This window comes from Ovis canadensis, chromosome 20 (genome assembly GCF_042477335.2).
Source record: "Ovis canadensis isolate MfBH-ARS-UI-01 breed Bighorn chromosome 20, ARS-UI_OviCan_v2, whole genome shotgun sequence".
Lineage (NCBI taxonomy): Eukaryota > Metazoa > Chordata > Mammalia > Artiodactyla > Bovidae > Ovis > Ovis canadensis.
Genome location: NC_091264.1, coordinates 24,075,833 through 24,095,154, shown reverse-complemented (window position 1 = coordinate 24,095,154; position 19,322 = coordinate 24,075,833). Strand labels below are relative to the sequence as shown.

Below are 19,322 nucleotides of genomic sequence, written 5' to 3'. Positions count from 1 at the left end.
GGATTTGTTTCTTTCTTTTTTTTTTTTTTTTTACTGCCCTCCCCCTCGCCCCACCATGGAGGACCTTAGCTCCCCAATCGAACCATCGCCCCCTTGCAATGGAAACGGAGTTCTAACAACTGAACTGTCAGGGAAGCCCTGTTTCCTCTTATTTTTGACGGATATGAACCAAACTGACATTAAAGGTCAGATTTGTAAAACCGACTCTGATCTCGAGTACTGGTGAATTGGGAAATATGCAATTCGGCAGAAACTGCCTGTTTTGCTTCTGGTACTAGGGCTGTTTCTGGCTCGAAAAAGGCGCTCAGTAGTTGTGGAGTCAGTAATCAAATTGGATAAATTCAGTTCAAGCTGTACGACTGTTTTTAGGTGCTTGAGGAACAAAAGAGAAATGCTGACAATTCCATGTTAACACAAGCCTCTGAGGTCCAACTGAACGCGTACAAGGTTGAGTTCCTGTCTGCGTTTGCCCGGGAGCTGCTTTCCACAAGGGCGAACAAGGGATGGAGTTTTCTCCTGTCCGCAAACTTTCCTCTGAGGAAAGCAGATTAGGAAGGCGTTAACAGGTTGTGCTTTGAGAAGGACGGAAAGAAAAAGGAGCCCTTCATTAAACAACAAAGCCCTCCTTTATAAATGCGGGCTTCTCAAGGTAGAAAATCCACAAACTGATTTCCGTACCCTCAACTTTCCCTCTCCGCACCGCCACCAAATAAGAAGTAAACCGAAGCCCTGCAACCCTCTGGGCGCGTCTCTAAATGACCCCTCGGAGCAGCGGTGTTGGTGATGTCATCGCAGCGCGACGGCCGGAAGTAAGCTGCGGAGCCGCGGGTCTGCGCGGCGTCCTGAGCTCGGGAGTCTGACAAGGGCGCGTTCTCCTCTCCTAGGTTCTAGCCGCGATGGATAATGCCTGCGAATCGCCCACGGAAAAAGGTGGAGAGACCGGGGAATCAGAGGAGACGACGGCGGCTCCTGGGGGCCCCAGGGTTACGGATACGGACGGAATCCCGGAGGAAACCGACGGTGACGGAGACGGGGAATTGAAAGAGGCCGCCGCTGAAGAAGGCGAGGTAGGGAGAGATGTGTCGATGAGGCCGGAGTAGCTTGTGTCACTTCTCGCCCGACAGGCCTCCTGTTTGGTCCCTCCCAAGCTAAGACAGTCGAGCTCACCATAACCCTTTAGATATACAGTCGCAGAGTTGGGGTAAGAAAGGAGAGGAAACCTTAGAGCCGTCTGAGTTCCAGTAAGTAACTCAACCATTAGGTCAGAATTTTTAATCACTGCCCTTAGGCGTTAAAGCTGCTTCAAAGAGGGGACTTCCCTAGCGATCCAGTGGTCAGGACTTCACTTTCCAATGCAGGCTGTGCGTGTTTCATCCCTGGTTGGGGAGCGAAGATCCCATTGCCTCGCAGCCGAAAAACCAAAACATTAAACAGAAGCAGTAATGTAACAAATCAATGAAGACTTTTAAAAGCCACTGCCAAGGGAATTTCAAATAGCTTCTTGGTTTTCCTAGTGAGGAAATTGGGGTCGATGCCAATTGACATTGAAACGGAGGGCAAAAGCTAGAACCCAGGATTCCTAATACCCCTTTCACCTCAATATTATGATTTCTGAGATATTGCTTAAGCATAACTTTGTCATTATAGGCTGAGTCGTTAAAGGGAGACTTTGAGGTAGTAATTTAGTCATGTTCTCCTCCTCTTGGGACATTTAACTGCTACCAGTGATCTGGGTGCTAATGTCCAAGAGTTTCTATAGCACCAAACTGCTATCCCAAGTGTTCAGCAGTGTTGCTTCTCTGAGTATCAGTCAGAAGACCAGAATCTTAAAGCCTTCAGTTCAGTTCAGTCGCTCAGTTGTGTCCGACTCTTAGCAACCCCATGAATCGCAGCACACCAGGCCTCCCTGTCCATCACCATCTCCCGGAGTTCACTCAAACTCATGTCCATTGAGTCAGTGATGCCATCCAGCTATCTCATCCTCTGTCCTCCCCTTCTCTTCCTACCCCCAATCCTTCCCAGCATCAGAGTCTTTTCCAATGAGTCAACTCTTCCCATGAGGTGGCGAAAGTACTGGAGTTTCAGCTTCAGCATCATTCCTTCCAAAGAACACCCAGGGCTAATCTCCTTTAGAATGGACTGGTTGGATCTCCTTGCAGTCCAAGGGACTCTCAAGAGTCTTCTCCAACACCACAGTTCAAAAGCATCAATTCTTCGGAGCTCAGCCTTCTTCACAGTCCAACTCTCGCATCCATACATGACTACTGGAAAAAACATAGCCTTGACTAGACGGACCTTTGTTGGCAAAATAATGTCTCTGCTTTTCGATACGCTATCTAGGTTGGTCATAACTATTTTTCCAAGGAGTAAGCGTCTTTTAACTTCATGGCTGCAGTCACCATCTGCAGTGATTTTGGAGCCCCCCAAAATAAAATCTTTCTAAAAATAGAGTCTTGAGGTCTTGGAACTGTAATTCCTGTTTGAATTTAAGTGTGAGCTTATGGGAGAAGACATTGGATTAAATGGAAACTGCCTTTCAGAGCATAAAGTTGCATCAAAATATATAAAATTAAGAACTTTAAGAAAAATGTGACAAAACTAAGAAGGAACTTTAAAAACAGATCTCAAGGACAGAAAGAATTTGAGTAATAATTAGCTTAGTTCAGTAAAGAGCTCACTATATGAAGAAATATGCACCTAGAAGATAAAAAATTTTTAATATTTCTGAAATACTTTTTTAAATGGATCATATACCAGACCACAAAGAAAAGCATAAATTCTTAAAAGTAAAAATCATAACATCATATTCTGTTCAGTTCAGTTCAGTCACTCAGTCGTGTCTGACTCTTTGCGACCCCATGAATGGGGTCCTCTGTCATCCCCTTCTCCTCCTGCCCCCAATCCCTCCCAACATCAGAGTCTTTTCCAGTGAGTCAGCTCTTCGCATGAGGTGGCCAAAGTACTGGAGTTTCAGCTTTATCACCATTCCTTCCAAAGAAATCCCAGGGTTGATCTCCTTCAGAATGGACTGGTTGAAGTACAGTGCAATAGAACCTGAAATTAACAACACAGAGTTTCTCCCACTCCCTCCAAGAAACTAACACCTGGACATTTTAAACTAATTTCTAAATAGCTTTGGATTAAAGAAATTAACATTAAATCCTATTGGATTTGACCAAAATTTTATTTAAAGAAAAAGTCATTGTCTTACATAGTTTTACAAAGAGATACTGAAAATAAGCACCCACCTCAAGAAACCAGAAAAAAGATAAACCAGAAAAATGTAAAAGCGAGGAGTTAATAGGGATTAAAAATAGATATTAATGAGTTAGTTTAAAAACTGTAAGAAACAATAAAATTAAGATCTGCTTATTTGCAGTGTTTATAGGCACTGATTTGGAGATCTTTATGCTTTAAGAAAATTTAATTTCAAGTTTAGACTAATTTTGAAAATTCAAGATAAATGGCTCATTTTTAAGGATAATGTAAATCATCAAAATTGAACCACAAAAAGGTTAGAAAATTCATATATATCAATAACCAGAGAAGTTGAAAAAGTTGTTAAAAGATTTACTGCCTTCACTCTCACCTACTTCTCATATTCCCATATGAATTTAAATGTGAGTTCCTCTTTAAGGAAAACAGAAGTTAAATCTCATTAATGAGGTTTGTCATATCCTTAGATTCTATGTTAAGTTGGAGGGGATGAAGTTTGGATTTTGAGAGGGTTTTGCTGTCTTTATTAAACATATCATGGGAATAAAACAATGTTAAATGTTTATGCAAAGAGGGATAAATAATAAGAGACAAACCCTCAAAAAATTTTCAGTCTAGGGAATTCCAATGGTTAGGACTCTACACTCACTGCAAGGGGCCCAGGTTCAATCCCAGGTCGGGGAACTAAGATCCCACAAGCCACACAGCAACGCCAAAAAAAAAAAGTTCTCAGTCTAGTAATGGGAAATAAATATTTGCTTGATACAGTAGAATTGGAAAGAAGAAAAGAGCACTACATGTGGGAGAAGCTCACTTAAAAGTTCCAAATTCAAAGAAACGCTGCTTTGATGAGAAGGTGCCCTTTTTCCACATGGACTCATCATCGGTAAAAAAATCCATAGGTTTAGATGAAGAAGAGCTGGTTGTATGGAGAGAAGTTTTCTTATATCCCCTCTAAAGACTGAGGTCAGTGACTTCCCTGGTGGTCCAGTGGTTGAAAATCTTCCTTGGTAACCCAGGGGATGTGGGTTCCATCCCTGGTTGGGGAATTAAGATCCCACATGTGTGGGAGCAACCAAGCCCGCGTGCCACAACTCCTGAAGCCTGTGTGCCCTGGAGCCCTTGCGCCACAACTAGGGAGTCCGCACCACGTGAAAGACTCCACAAGCCGCAACTAAGACCCGAGGCAGCCAAATAAATAAAGAATGAGGTCAGAGGAGTGGGCTCAAGGGGAGTGTGGTTTTCCTGATCCTTGGCATTACCGTGCCTATGTAAACAGATGCTGAAACTAGGAGCATAGGTAACCTGGAAAACTGGACTATTTAGCAGCTTTTCTTTCCCCTGCTGGGCTGTAAACTCCTTTAGTAGAGATAGGATATCTTATCTTTGATGGTACAGCCAATGCCTGGAACCAAAACACTACGGAAATAAGAGAATTTGTTGTGTTGTAATGAGAACAATGTCTTTTTACCTTCTGTAAAGTAGGCCGTATATGTAAAGGGTTTCTTTTGTCTTCTTAGCTCAAGAGTCAGGATATTGCAGATTTAACAGCAGTTGAAAGGGAAGACTCATTACTTACTCCTGCAGCCAAAAAACTGAAAATAGATACCAAAGAGAAGAAAGAGAAGAAGCAGAAAGTGGATGAAGATGAGATTCAAAAGATGCAGTAAGTCAGTTTTCTGATCTCTCCCTTTTCAAAGCTCTAAACTGACCACGTAGTTAATACATTTTTCTTGGCCTTAAAATTTACTTTTTTAAACTCAAACTAAGATAATTAATGTATCAATATTATGTTATGGTTAAGTAAGAAAATATATATCACTTTCAGTTCAGTCACTCAGTCATGTCCGATTCTTTGCAACCCTAAGGACTGCAGCATGCCAGGCCTCCCTGTCCATCACCAACTCCTGGAGTTTAGTCAAACTTATGTCCATTAAGTCAGTGATGCCATCCAACCATCTCAGCCTCTGTCATCCCCTTCTCCTCCCGCCTTCAATCTTTCCCAGAATCAGGGTCTTTTCAAATGAGACAGTTCTTCACATCAGGTGGCCAAGGTATTGGAGTTTCAGTTTCAGCATCAGTCCTTCCAATGAATATTCAGGACTGGTTGCATCTCCTTGCAGTCCAAGGGACTCGCAAGAGTCTTCTCCAACACCACAGTTCAAAAGCATCAGTTCTTCGGTGCTCAGCTTTCCTTATAGTCCAACTCTCACATCCATACATGACTACTGGAAAAACCATAGCCTTGACTAGATGGACCTTTGTTGGCAAAGTAATGTCTCTGCTTTTTAATATGCTGTCTAGGTTGGTCATAACTTTTCTTCTAAGGAGTAAGCGTCTTAATTTCATGGCTGCATTCACCATCTGCAGTGATTTTGGAGCCCAAGAAAATAAAGTCTGTCACTATTTCCATTGTTTCCCTATCTATTTGCCATGAAGTGATGGGACCAGATGCCATGATCTTCGTTTTCTGAATGTTGAGCTTTAAGCCAGCTTTTTCACTGTCCTCTTTCACTTTCATCAAGAGGCTCTTTAGTTCTTCTTTGCTTTCTGCCATAAGGGTGGTGTCATCTGCATATCTGAGGTTATTGATGTTTCTCCCATCAATCTTGATTTCAGCTTGTGCTTCATCCAGCCCAGCGTTTCTCATGATGTACTCTGCATAGAAGTTAAATAAGCAGGGTAACAATAAACAGCCTTGACATACTCCTTTTCCTATTTGGAACCAGTCTGTTGTTCCATGTCCAATTCTAACTGTTGCTTCCTGACCTGCATAGAGATATCTCAAGAGGCAGGTCAGGTGGTCTGGTATTCCCATCTCTTGAATTTTGTATAATTTGTGGTAATCCACACAGTCAAAGGCTTTGGCATAGTCAATAAAGCAGAAATAGATGTTTTCCCGGAACTCTCTTGCTTTTTCAATAATCCACCAGATGTTGGCAATTTGATCTCCGGTTTCTCTGCCTTTTCTAAAACCATCTTGAACATCTGGAAGTTCAGAGTACTGTTGAAGCCTGGCTTGGAGAATCTTGAGCATTACTTTACTATCATGTGAGATGAGTGCAGTTGTGCAGTAGTTTAAGCATTCTTTGGCATTGCCTTTCTTTGGGATTGAAATGAAAACTGACCTTTTCCAGTCCTGTGGCCACTGCTGAGTTTTCCAAATTTGCTGGCATATTGAGTGCAGCACTTTCACAGCATCATCTTTTAGGATTTGAAAGTATCACAGTTAACATTTTGACATATATTCACCAAGATATTTTCTTCACATATATTTATCTGTAAATAAAATTAATTTCAAAGATGTTAAATACTGTTTGTAACCTGTTTTCATTATGTTTTCTGATTGTAAAAATAGTATGAATTCGTTGCAAATAATTCAGAAAATACAGAAAAATAGAAAAAATAATTACTTATAATCCCACCACCCAGAGTTTACCCAGGGCATATATTTGTGTATATACCTTTTCAGATATAGTTTAATGTTTGATATATATAAATATTTTCATGTCAGTAAATGTGTCTGTAAATTGTCATTTTTAACGGCCACAGTGTATTTTATTATGTGGATGAACTAGAATACAGTGTAATCTACCTCTGCAGTGGTTTTGTTTTTCTTTTGACATTATGACCAACATCTTTGAGCACATCTTTGCATACTTGTCCGTATACTTTCTAAAATAAACCACTGGAGGTGTAATTGGTAGTTTAAACAATATGAACATTTTCAAAGGATTAATCATTTGTATTTTCAGATTCCCCAAAAAGGTTGTTCCACCCACACTCTACCAGCATGTATGAATTTGTGTCTTCCCACCGTCACTAACACCATGCTTTTTAATACTTATGTTTTTTTTTTCTTTATCTGTTTTTTGCAAAATGTTTATCATGTGAAATGTAGTGAGGTAGCATTATGGGAAGAGAGAGCCTACTGCTGAAAATATAATCTCTATACTGTGATTCAGTAACCCAACATTGTTTTTGTTCTTAGTGAAGTAAGAAAGGAACTTAAGTTTCACCTGTTGTCGAGTAATAGAAATACTTTCTCCTCATTCCTCATAAATACTATTGGTCCCTTGAAAAATTAATTTTTTTAATGTCTGAGACTTGGTTTTATTGACATAATAATATGTATATCTTAAGTATTCATTGTTATAAATGAACTTAATTACCTGAATCTTTGTCTAGAATCCTGGTTTCTTCTTTTTCTGAGGAGCAGCTGAACCGTTATGAAATGTATCGCCGGTCAGCTTTCCCTAAGGCAGCCATTAAGAGGGTAAGGATGGACTGTCACACTCATTTCCATGAGCCATGAGAACTGAACGGGGCTCAAGAGCTGTATCCATTGACATTTTGCAGTGAAGTGTTAGGCAAGTTGGTGGAACATTTAGGCAGGAAAATAAAAATCTATGCCCCTCAATAGTCTGACCAGTTGTAGTTTTATATTCTTGACAAATAGGCCATTATATACCTGAAACCTTGTTTTACTGGTGTCAATTTCAGCATCAAGCCCTGAGTGAACTCTTAGTGCGGAGCGCTTGTGGGTGTTATGTTCCAAAGCCAGTCCTTGACTACCTCCTTAATCACAGTCTTTTGTCCTTCTTTCAAGCTGATCCAGTCCATCACAGGCACCTCTGTGTCTCAGAATGTTGTTATTGCTATGTCTGGTATTTCCAAAGTTTTCGTCGGGGAGGTGGTAGAAGAAGGTGAGTGGTATTGGTCTAAATACTGGATTGAGCCTGTGGTGGTCTTATTTCCAAGGATATATATACTGAGGAACTTATGAGGTCCCAGTGGTAGTTGCCATTTACACTAGAAGCTGGCCAAGGCAAGAGCCTTATGTTCAGGAGAGCATGTATTGAATTCATTATTCCTTGAAAGTTTCAATACTAGGAGGTCTGGAAACACCTTCGAAGTCTCCCTTCCTGATTCTTGTCCTCAGCCCAGGGTGACTGAAGTAGACGGTATTTTTCTCCAATGGACTTTGTTCATTTCTGCTCCCAAAAGTAGAGATACAAAGAAAGTCATGATTGGGGCTGACCAGTGTGATATCGTGAGTAGTTGTCCCTGATGTTACGATCCCGTGGGAACTGCTCTCTGTCCATCAAGTAAAGAACCTGGCTGCTACTCACTGCTAATTTCTAGCTGGTGAAATATTTATTCTTTCAAGGAGAAGCTGTGTTTTAAACTGTTGCCTGTGATAAAGCCTGATGTGGGGTATCATGGTAAAGCTAAATGATGCATTTTAAAGCATTCTCTGAAGAAGGGAAAAGACCTTGGTTTGTTTCTTTAGTACCTTTAAGAGGAGTTAATGAGAATTATAGGACTCAAAAGGATTGTGATAAACTCTTGTGTGATAATGAAACTCTTCTCCTTGTCCTCTGTTTAGCACTGGATGTGTGTGAGAAGTGGGGAGAAATGCCACCGCTGCAACCCAAACACATGAGGGAGGCTGTTCGGAGGTTAAAGTCGAAGGGGCAGATTCCCAACTCAAAGCACAAAAAAATCATCTTCTTCTAGACCAGAGTCTAGAAGGGCCTGGTACTGAAGAACGAAGCCCTGCTTCCGGACCTCCTATTGCATGAGACTCTCTGCACTGGTGCTTTGGTATCTCAGTCCTCTAAGGATTCCATGATGATTTCAATGTCTTTCTCAAAACTGATAGTTCATTACACCTAGAAGGTAGCAGGCACCCTGTTTCGTACTTGCTTTGACTAAATATCGGGACCTCTGAGGGCATCTGAGGCATTTAACTATTACTGGCTAGTTGGAAGAAGAAAGGTTGGTGTGCCTTAAGCATCTTCTGGACAGGAATACTGCTTTCAGAAAGAAAACCTGTTCAAGATGGTTTGATGGTTTCACATTGGAGCCTGAAGTTGCTGTGACTTGGGTTGTTTCTTTACATCTGGTTTTAAGTAAATGAAACAGAGAGAAGCTTGGCCTGTGATACTCTGCCAGGAAGGACACAGTGCCAGCAGCAGCAGTGGAACAGTGTCCCCGTAAACGTTTACGATTCTTCTATGGATTCTGGTGAATGATTAATAAAGCTGTTTTCCAACTTGCCGTGTGTGTATTTTCTTTTTCTGTCTAGCTGGTTGGGATGGGGAGAAGTTTGCTGGTGTCCAGATAAAACTTGTCTGGGATTTTTTGTGAAAGTTGGAGCCTGCCTCATCCCTACTAGAACCATTAAGATTATATCTCATAAAAGAATACTTAAAGCACTTAAAAACAATGTAAATGCCTATGTGTTTCAATTCCTATAAACAGATATACCAGAACCAATACTGTTTAATAAGTTTAATTTGCTTTTTTCAGGTGGTTCACAGAACCAGTACACTCAAGGTTTGATTAGATATTGCAACATTAAAATTTCTCAATACTGACCAATATTCCAGTTCATTGGATACATTCTCATTGTTTTCCTCAAGAAGAGGGGAATGGAGTGACTTTTTATTGACAGTGATTAGCAGTAATAAGGCTACTGTAATAAAATTGGCAATGGGCAATCCCCAAGAGTTCTTTCCTCTCTATCATTCAGTGCCATAAGGAGAGGGGTTCTGAAGCTTTTCTCTTTTGAAGCTTTCCTGAGCGTGTCAGTAAAGATTCCAGTTCTGGTTAGCACCCTGAGTAGGGGAGACAGACACACAAAGTTGGGCAAATCTGAATTTTAGTGTCTAGCATTAAAACTTGTGGCTTTAAACATGTACTTAGCTAGTGGAGAAGACACTTCAGTGGTACATTCCACAAAGAAACGCTGTAAGACTCAGGCTAAATCTTGACCAAAAACTGCAGGGAAAACCAAATAAACAAAAATACATAGCTCCAGAGGAAGCTTTTTAAGTGGTTATAGGAGCTATACCTATTGCAATTTGAGATACTGGATAAGGCTGAAATTTACAGATAATAAGGAAGAAAGTTCACATCCCAAGTATAGCCACTTAGCAAAGCCTCACAGTTTAAGGTTATCTAAGAGTATTTCCCCTTGTATCTGTTGTAAGAGATGGAAAAAATAATCCCCATTCAACAACAGCAACTATATGTACCTACCCAGAGGTGAATGGGAATATTCCTCCTCCAGTAGGAGGTAAGGGAAGATTCCAGGAAAGGCTATAGTCCCTGAAAAGAGAGGACCTCAATCACAGCAGAATCTCTTGAAGCACAATAATGACTACGCTCAATCACTAAGCAATGGCAGCTCTTGCAGTTCTCAAATAGCCAGATGTCATCCCACTAGCTTGCGTAGCAATGCTGTTTCCATCATTTTGTGATATTACTAGTAACTTTTTGAAGTTAAGGTAAATATTATATAAGGGAGGGAAAAAGCAAACAAACCTTTAAGGTTTGGAATGCAAAGTTCCTGTATCGCTATGTTCAAACAACACCTTCTTTCCACCACCCCCTAAACTAGCTTATGGGAAAACTGACTTAAGTGTATGAAATGGAAGAATTTCAGTTATGCGGTATGTGAGGGCTGCCTTAAGCCTTGTACACTCCAAACACAGGAACCATTCCTTTCAGAACCATGAAAAAGGGTACTTAAAGGTTGAGGCCCATGGCAAAATGAGGGTCAGATTAAATACACAGCAAAAAGCAGCCATCGTTAAGACTAGAACCATTCCGTCTTGGGTCTAATAAACTAGCTTAATGATTTCAGTGAGTTAAAAACAGAATTTGAGATTGATAACCACCCCTGCAGCTTAGCTAAGAGAGATTTAAACCAGTCCATATGCACTAACGTGTATCTCCAGTACCTCCATGTAAACAGGAAATCTAGATAGTCACAGGTAGTACAAGGTGTAAACGCTTCACAGCTGACATGGTGACTGTGTGGTGGTGGAAGTCTCGGACAGTGGTGTTTCACTCCAGACATTTTCTTGAGGTATTATTATTTCGTGTTCACAGTCTTAAAGCTCCAAGGCAGAAATCGTCAGCAGTCTGAAGGAGCTGATACTACTATTTTTTTCCTTCCATCCTTTTCATTTATTCTGAGGACTACCAACAAGGTCACATTTCTTCATTATGAAAGTTTTTCACCCCCTAGTGAATAGGAGTGTGAAGTTATACAAGATGACTTTTACTAAAATTCCTTTGGATGCTGACCCTCTACCGTATTTCCTGAGTGAGGAACTTCAAGACAATGGCCAAAGCTGTCACACAAGGAAATTCAAATGCTAGGGCTACATTTGTCACATGGGCAAGAGCACCAGAGAGCCCAGAAACCTAAGTGAGCTCTGGTCATTACAGGGGTGAGCCTCGGCGCTTGCCAGATTTGTTTCTATTGCCTCCTACCCAGCGCACACTTAAAAGAGAAAGAGTACCAGGCAACTCTTTGCATGGAGGGACAGGGAGGGCAGGAAAGCAGGGGAAGGAAAGAGAAGCAGAATGTGATCTGAGACCAATGCAGGTGAACCCAGGTTGGATAATTCTGTTTTCTGGCTACTGGCTCTTCCTCTGTCCCCTCTAAGAACATTAGACATGCCACACTGGGGAGGACCAGTGATCCTTTTTGTTCATCATTCTGCCTTTGACAGAAGCACTTAAAGGGGAGTCTGTGGAGGGATGCAGTGGGTAACTCCATTGTGTATCACCAAATAACCCTGGTTTCCTATAATTTCTTTTAGAAAGTCATCATGCAAGGATTTCTCTTAAACCTTCTGCACCCATACAGTTTCTTACAGCACCACTTCTTAAACAGAGAGCCCTAGGAGTTTCTGATTTGCTACAAGAAGTGCTTGTAGGTGGCCAAGGCTACAAGGGCCAGCCCTAGTATTTTGGGACCCGAAGTACACGTCCTGGATCTTGACTATCTGACGTAACATTACCCTCAGCTTTTATCCTTTTCAGAACTGGAGCTCACATTTTAAAGATGTGTACCTCCACCCCTGGTGACTTTTGCTGTTCTCTAGACCTTTTCGCCTTTTACCACATACTTTGTACGTAAGGCCCCTAGAAGTGCACAGATCATTTAAGGCATTACCATGGTCTTTTATGAGATGCTGTTTTCTGTGTTGGCTCCACACGCCTTACAGCAGCACTCTGACCCCTCTTCCCTTATGGCAATGCTTAGGTTTTTTCCTGAGCTCTTTGCAGAGCTCACTGTCTCAGTGGTTGCTGATTCTCCCCTAAGGGCACTGCTTCACACTAACCTACAGAGAATCTCACCTGACACTTTCCTGAATATTCACAGCCCAGTCTGTGAATCTTTAGCAATTTTTTAAAAAATCTCCTCTGGTTTATCTTCACTTCCTGGAAGTAGTGACATTTGATTGCATTGTAATATCCTACTTTCAGGTTATTTATAAAATTCTTAAATAAGGTTAAACGAAGCATCAACTGATAGGGAACTTACCCTGTTAACATTCTCTCAAAAAGATGTTTATTCTTAAGTCTCTCAGTTGTTCCCTAAGCATGAGAGGATATCCCCATAAACTCATAGTAATTGCTGTTTTTAAAATTGTCTTAGTGGAAAATCAAAACAAAAAGTCTTAAAAAGTCTGAGCAAATTAGATCTTGTTCCTTCTTGAATGCATATTTCTTTTTATCGTCAAAAAACTAGAATATACAAGCCAGGCATGATTCCCCATAAAGGAAACCATTTTATCTTTCCTCTAGCAGGTCATCTGTGAATAAGACTTTAGTGACACTACTAAATCATTATTTTATCATCTTGCCAATTCAAGGTGAGTTCGCTGATGAACTGTCTAATCAACAGAGCTTGAAGTACAGCACAGAGCAGTATGGATCAAGATAGAACGTTGGGGAGGAATTAGGTAGGGAAGAAAGAGGGGGAAATAGCTCTTTCAGCAGTCAGGGCAAAACCTAGCTAGGTTGAAGGTTTTTTTTTTTACTTACGTCAAAATAACATGATTTTTAAAAGCCACAGTGATAGAGGCAGGTGAGAGGCAACTGGCTGAGATGTTTATGTTACTGTATAAAACACATTTTCAGTTCCGACTCCACCAAGGGCTAAGGAGATTGCTGGTAGGAAGTCATAGTGCTGGAAAAGCTGATGTGCCGGGGCCCCCAGTAGACAGGGAAAAACCTGTGAGGGGCAGCTGTGGAAGAGAGACAGGACACGGCTGGCAATAGTGGGTTCAGAAGGAACCAAGCTCTCCTACAATCCCCACCAAGCCTCGACCTCAACCTAGCCCAGAGTGAATGGTTTCTTGATTTAAATTTCACACAAACTGTTACAGGAGGGAGAGATGATACAAGTGAGCCGCTACTGTTGCTTACTTCCTACCACAGCATCAGGACGATGACAGGCATCACAGAGAGGAAGCTTAACCCTGAACAATCTGATTGTAACATCAGCCAAGATGACAGGAGCTTAGTTTCCCTTCCAAACAAGGCAGAATCCATGTCTCACTTATTCCTGTGCCTCCCCTGGCTCCCGCCTTGCTGGCTACTTCCTGTTTAATTCTACCGCCGCAGCACTTCTCAGGTCCACTACAGAAAGCAGACTCTGAGACACAGAAGCTTTGGTGACTCTGGGTGACCAACCGAGGAGATGGGGACTCGGCCCTGTTCACACAGGTTGTGGAGCAAGCAAAGGTCTCTGCCATGAAACCAGGCGGTGAAATGACCCTACAGTGTCGAGAAGATTCCACCTAGTGTGCTGAGGGCCAAAAGGACAGGTGAGACATGATGCCTGAGCCACACACAAAGTGGCCCCCAACTTCCTGGAACGTGGTCATGCTTTGCCCTGTCTTCCATCCAAGTCAGAACCGCTAGTAGAAAGGACACCACCAGGAGTGAGCTGCGCGTCCTCCGCCGGCTTGGCCAGCACTGGACGGAGTCTGTCACAGGCGGTGCGACTGCTGGTGATCTCCTCCTCTCTCCTTGGCAAAGATGGCTGAGCCACTGCTGTCAGAGCTCGAAGAGGGGGTTATATTTCCTAATCTCTTCAAGAAGTTTTTCTTTATCCTGGTTGGCTTGAGCCAATGCTTGTTTAGTTTCTATCAGTTCCTTTCGTAGGGTAGGGAGTTCATTCACCTGAGGAACAACAAAGAATTCATGATCAATCAAAAAGGTAACACATCTTGCAAAAACATCCAGTAAGGGAACGAGGGAGAATTCAAGCAGCACAATCCGCAAGTTTGGTCAATGATCAAGAGAACCAGCAAGGCCTTTTCTCAAGAGGCTAGTCCCCTCTTCTGAGCTCATCAGCTGCAGGGACAACAGCAGGTGGAAGATGCCATCAGCAGGCATTCGTCTCTAGCTCCTGACCTCCAGCCCCTGTTCAGCACTTCCAGAAGCTCCTGCTAGGTGACAAGAGCCCAGACTGCACAGCTGTACCAGCACAAGCAACCTTGTCAGCCCTCTGGGTTTTACCCGCTTCCGTGATTACAACCCCAAAGGGTTTACACGAAAGGTACTGTTCAGTTAGGGACTCACCTGTGGACCAAAAGCCTCCCCAGTGGGCACCAAAAACACCTGTTCTTTGGGGGGCTGCCTCTTCTCACTCTTAGCTGCTTTGGCTGATGGTCTGTCTTGAGCAGCAGCTGGAAAAAAGTAAAGGCTCTGAATGACAAACTGCCAGCAACAGGCAGCCTGTTCCTAGTTGTCACCTATTTCCTTACAGGAGCGAAAAGGTAGAGGAGCCGGGAGGCTGACAAGCCCTACTCACCGCCTATGTGGAACACACCGTCGTCACTCCGACTCAGCACAGCATGCTCCATGGACAGAGTGATGGGTATGGGGCCTGGTGAGGTGGGGTAGATGGGGGGAATATCATCCTGCAGGAAAGAGAGAAGCCGCGTGAGGCCCCCAAGCAACTCAGAGCAGCTTAGGAAACAACCCATGCTTCCAACTGTGGAGCTGGAAGCACTTTGCCGTCACTGTTTATCCATACACTCTAGCGAGGCATGAGAGACATGAGTCTCTCCCATTCTAGACACAGTGAGACTGAGGATCTGCTAACCTGTGGGCTTGCATAGTACTTAGGTACTACTGTAGTAGTGAATACTAACATGCCCTTCCTCACTTGGTCCTCCCCACATCTCACAAGGACATGAGAAGAAGTTAACAGCTGTCACTGTTAACAGGGTCAAGGGTCAAGAATCCGTTGCTTGACCAAGTCTAGGGTAAACCCCGAAGTTCCTCTCACCTTTAGAGTGACCCTGGAGTTCAGGAGCTCAATCTGCATGGGAACCACCACTGGGATCTCCTCATCCTCCAAGAAGGGCCCGAGGCCACTGAGCACCGAAGTAAGCAGCTCAAGGTCACAGCCCTGAAGCAACAAATGCAGGAAGCCATTCTGTGTGGCCAGAGGGGAATGAACAGCTGCACCAGGCCCCACCTCAAAGCGAAGGCCCACAGCCGGCCTGATGTGGCCAGTCTTCAAAGTGGAGGAGTCCTGAAAGCTTGTGCCTTTGTGAAGCAAGACAGAAGGAAAATACATTAATTAATTACCAGCCAGTGATTGCTCAAAGCACTTTAATATATAGTTAATATTCATAACCATTGTGATTATCTGAGTCATGAAGATCTTTTTTGTACAGTTCTTCTGTGTATTCTAGCCACCTCTTCTTAGTATCTTCTGCTTCTGTTAGGTCCATACCATTTCTGTCCTTTATTGAGCCCATCTTTGCATGAAAATTTCCCTTGGTATCTCTAATTTTCTTGAAGAAACCTCTAGTCTTTCCCATTCTATTGTTTTCCTCTATTGCTTTGCACTGATCACTGAGGAAGACTTTCTCTCTCCTTGCTATTCTTTGGAAATCTGCATTCAAATGGGTATATCTTTCCTTTCCGCCTTTGCTTTCTGCTTCTCTTCTTTTCACAGCTATTTGTAATGCCTCCTCAGACAGCCATTTTGCCTTTTTGCATTCCTTTTTCTTGGGGATGGTCTTGATCCCTGTCTCCTGTACAATGTCACGAACCTCCATCCGTAGTTCATCAGGCACTCTGTCTATCAGATCTAGTCCCTTAAATCTATTTCTCACTTCTACTGTATAATGGTTCGAGATTTGATTTAGGTCATACCTAAATGGTCTAGTGGTTTTCGCTATTTTCTTCAATTTAAGTCTGAATTTGGCAATAAGGAGTTCATGATCTGAGCCACAGTCAGCTTCCAGTCTTGTTTTTGCTGACTGTATAGAGCTTCTCCATCTTCAGCTGCAAATCATGTAATCAATCTGATTTTGGTATTGGCCATCTGCTGATGTCCATGTGTAGAGTCTTCTCTTGTGTTGTTGGAAGAGGGTGTTTGCTATGACCAGTGCGTTCTCTTGGCAAAACTCTATTAGCCTTTGGCTGCTTCATTCTGTACTCCAAGGCCAAATTTGCGTGTTACTCCAGGTGTTTCTTGACTTCCTACTTTTGCATCCCAGTCCCCTCTAATGAAAGGACATCTTTTTTCATGATGGTGTGATCACTCACCCAGAGCCAGGCATCCTGGAGTGTGAAGTCAGGTGGGCCTTAGGAAGCATCACTATGAACAAAGCTAGTGGAGGTGATGGAATTCCAATTGAGCTATTTCAAACCCTAAAACATGATGCTGTGAAAATGCTGCACTCAATATGCCAGCAAATTTGGAAAACTCAGCAGTGGCCACAGGACTGGAAAAGGTAGTTTTCATTCCGATCCCTAAGAAAGGCAATGCCAAATAAGGCTCAAACTACCGCACAATTGCACTCATCTCACACGATAGTAAAGTAATGCTCAAAATTCTCCAAGCCAGGCTTCAACAATACGTGAACCATGAACTTCCAGATGTTCAAGCTGGCTTTAGAAAAGGCAGAGGAATCAGAGATCAAATTGCCAACATCCGCTGGATCATGGAAAAAGCAAGAGAGTTCCAGAAAAACATCTATTTCTGTTTTATTGACTATGCCAAAGCCTTTGACTGTGTGGATCACAATAAACTCTGGAAAATTCTGAAAGAGATGGGAATACCAGACCACCTGACCTGCCTCTTGAGAAATCTGTATGCAGGTCAGGAAGCAACAGTTAGAACTGGACATGGAACAACAGACTGGTTCCAAATAGGGAAAGGAGTACGTCAAGGCTGTATATTGTCACCTTGCTTATTTAATTTATATGCAGAGCATATCATGAAAGACGCTGGGCTGGAAGAAGCACAAGCTGGAATCAAGATTGCCGGGAGAAATATCAATAACCTCAGATATGCAGATGACACCACCCTTATGGCAGAAAGTGAAGAGGAACTAAAAAGCCTCTTGAAGAAAGTAAAAGAGGATGGTGAAAAAGTTAGCTTAAAGCTCAACATTCAGAAAACTAAGATGATGGCATCCGGTCCTATCACTTCATGACAAATAGATAGGGAAACAGTGGCTGACTTTATTTTGGGGGGCTTCAAAATCACTGCAGATGGTGACTGCAGCCATGAAATTAAAAGACGCTTATTCCTTGGAAGAAAAGTTATGACCAACCTAGATGGCATATTCAAAAGCAGAGCCATTACTTTGCCAACAAAGGTCCATCTAGTCAAGGCTATGGTTTTTCCAGTAGTCATGTATGGATGTGAGAGTTGGACTATAAAGAAAGCTGAGTGCCGAAGAACTGATGCTTTTGAGCTGCGGTGTTGGAGAAGACTCTTGAGAGTCCCTTGGACAGCAAGGAGATCCAACCAGTCCATCCTAAAGGAGATCAGTCCTGAATATTCATTGGAAGGAACGATGCTAAAGCTGAAACTCCAATTCTTTGGCCACCTGATGCGGAGAGCCGACTCATTTGAAAAGACCCTGATTCTGGGAAACATTGAAGGCAGGAGGAGAAGGGGATGACAGAGGATGTGATGGTTGGATGGCATCACTGACTCAATGGACATGAGTTTGAGTAAGCTCCAGGAGTTGGTGATGGACAGGGAGGCCTGGCGTGCTGCAGCCCATGGGCTCGCAAAGAACTGGACATGACCGAGTGACTGAACTAAACTGAATATTCATAATAACCCTGTACCAGAAGTATTATTATCTTCCCATTTTACAGATGAAAGAGCTAAGGCACAGAGAGTAACTTGCCAAAGTTGCAAAGCTTGTGGACTTCGCTGGTGGTCCGGTGGTTCAGAGTCTGCCTGCTGGGAAGGGGACAGGGCTCGCTCCCTGCTCTGGGGAGGCCCCACACGCCACAGGGCAGCAAGGCCCTTGCACCACAACCACTGGGGCCCATGTCCTAGAGGCTGTGCTCTGCAACAGCAGAACCCACTGCAAGAAGAAGCCCACGTGCTGCAACTCGAGAGTACTCCCCACTCACTGCAGCCAGAGAAAGCCCACACACGGCAACGAAGAGCCAGCGTAGCCAAAAGTAAATACGACATTTTTTTTAAACCAACGAAGTAACACAGTTTGCAAGTAGCAAGGTAGGAGCTGCATGTAAGCTGCCTGACTGCAAAGACCATGGGCTTGGACACTTTGCTTTAATGCCTCTCACGGTAGAAGGGACATTAAGGACCAATTAAAAAGCTGGTCTTGCTTAGAATCAGAGGTAGTGGGCTAATGGCCAAGGTGAAGCTAAAACAGAGGACTCTCGGGAGTTCCCTGGTGGTCTAGTAGTTAGATCTCAACTCTTTCACTGCTAGGTCCCAGGTTCATCCCCTGGTTGAAGAATTGAGATCGCACAAGCCATACAGCACAGCCAAAAATGAATAAAAAACAGTGGCCCCTCAACTCTGCTGAATTTGATCATCTCTTCCTTTCTCCAAGTCTTGATCTTCTCCTCTCTCTCTCAGGAAGCCAAGCAGGATCTATGCTAATTTACTCAAAACTGCATGAAGAATAACCTCAGGTGCAGCCAAGGCTATGAAACAACTTACATACCTATATAACTATAAATTGGTACAACCATTCTGGGGGGAGGGGGGAAGGGCATTATCTAGCAGAATTAAAGCTATACCTACCCTAATGACCTAGCAATTGTTTCCTCAGGAATATAAACCTGGAGAAACTCTCCAGCATATATAACAGGAGACATATACAAGGACGGGCATGTCAAAACAATTCTATTTGAAACAGCAAAAAAAAAAAGTGGAAACAAACCACATGTCTGTTCAGAATAGAATGAAGAAGTAAACAGAGTAATGAGTACAAGAGAGAGTTTGGGGGTGATGGTGATGGTTGCAGAACTGTGGAAGCTTACTAATATTT

The 19,322-nt window shown here is 42.8% G+C and overlaps 2 protein-coding genes across 5 annotated transcripts in view; one reads left to right on the top strand and one right to left on the bottom strand.

The window, feature by feature from the left end:
• The first annotated feature begins 423 nt into the window (after positions 1–423).
• TAF11 (TATA-box binding protein associated factor 11) lies at positions 424–9,279 on the top strand. Its single transcript, XM_069564164.1, has 5 exons — positions 424–1,067; positions 4,737–4,882; positions 7,405–7,492; positions 7,826–7,922; positions 8,606–9,279. The coding sequence occupies exons 1-5, from the start codon at positions 897–899 to the stop codon at positions 8,734–8,736; spliced, it is 633 nt and encodes a 210-aa protein (XP_069420265.1). The 5' UTR covers positions 424–896; the 3' UTR covers positions 8,737–9,279.
• A 219-nt stretch (positions 9,280–9,498) lies between these two features.
• Positions 9,499–19,322, bottom strand: part of BLTP3A (bridge-like lipid transfer protein family member 3A) — a 72,950-nt gene continuing 63,126 nt past the window's right edge. For all 4 annotated transcript variants that reach the window (XM_069564148.1, XM_069564149.1, XM_069564150.1 and 1 more), the window contains 4 exons: positions 15,326–15,588; positions 14,846–14,954; positions 14,614–14,720; positions 9,499–14,211 (listed from right to left, as the gene is read on the bottom strand). In XM_069564148.1, the coding sequence (XP_069420249.1) occupies positions 14,086–14,211; positions 14,614–14,720; positions 14,846–14,954; positions 15,326–15,588 (605 nt within the window). In that variant the 3' untranslated portion in view covers positions 9,499–14,085. The remainder of the gene's footprint in view (positions 14,212–14,613; positions 14,721–14,845; positions 14,955–15,325; positions 15,589–19,322) is intronic.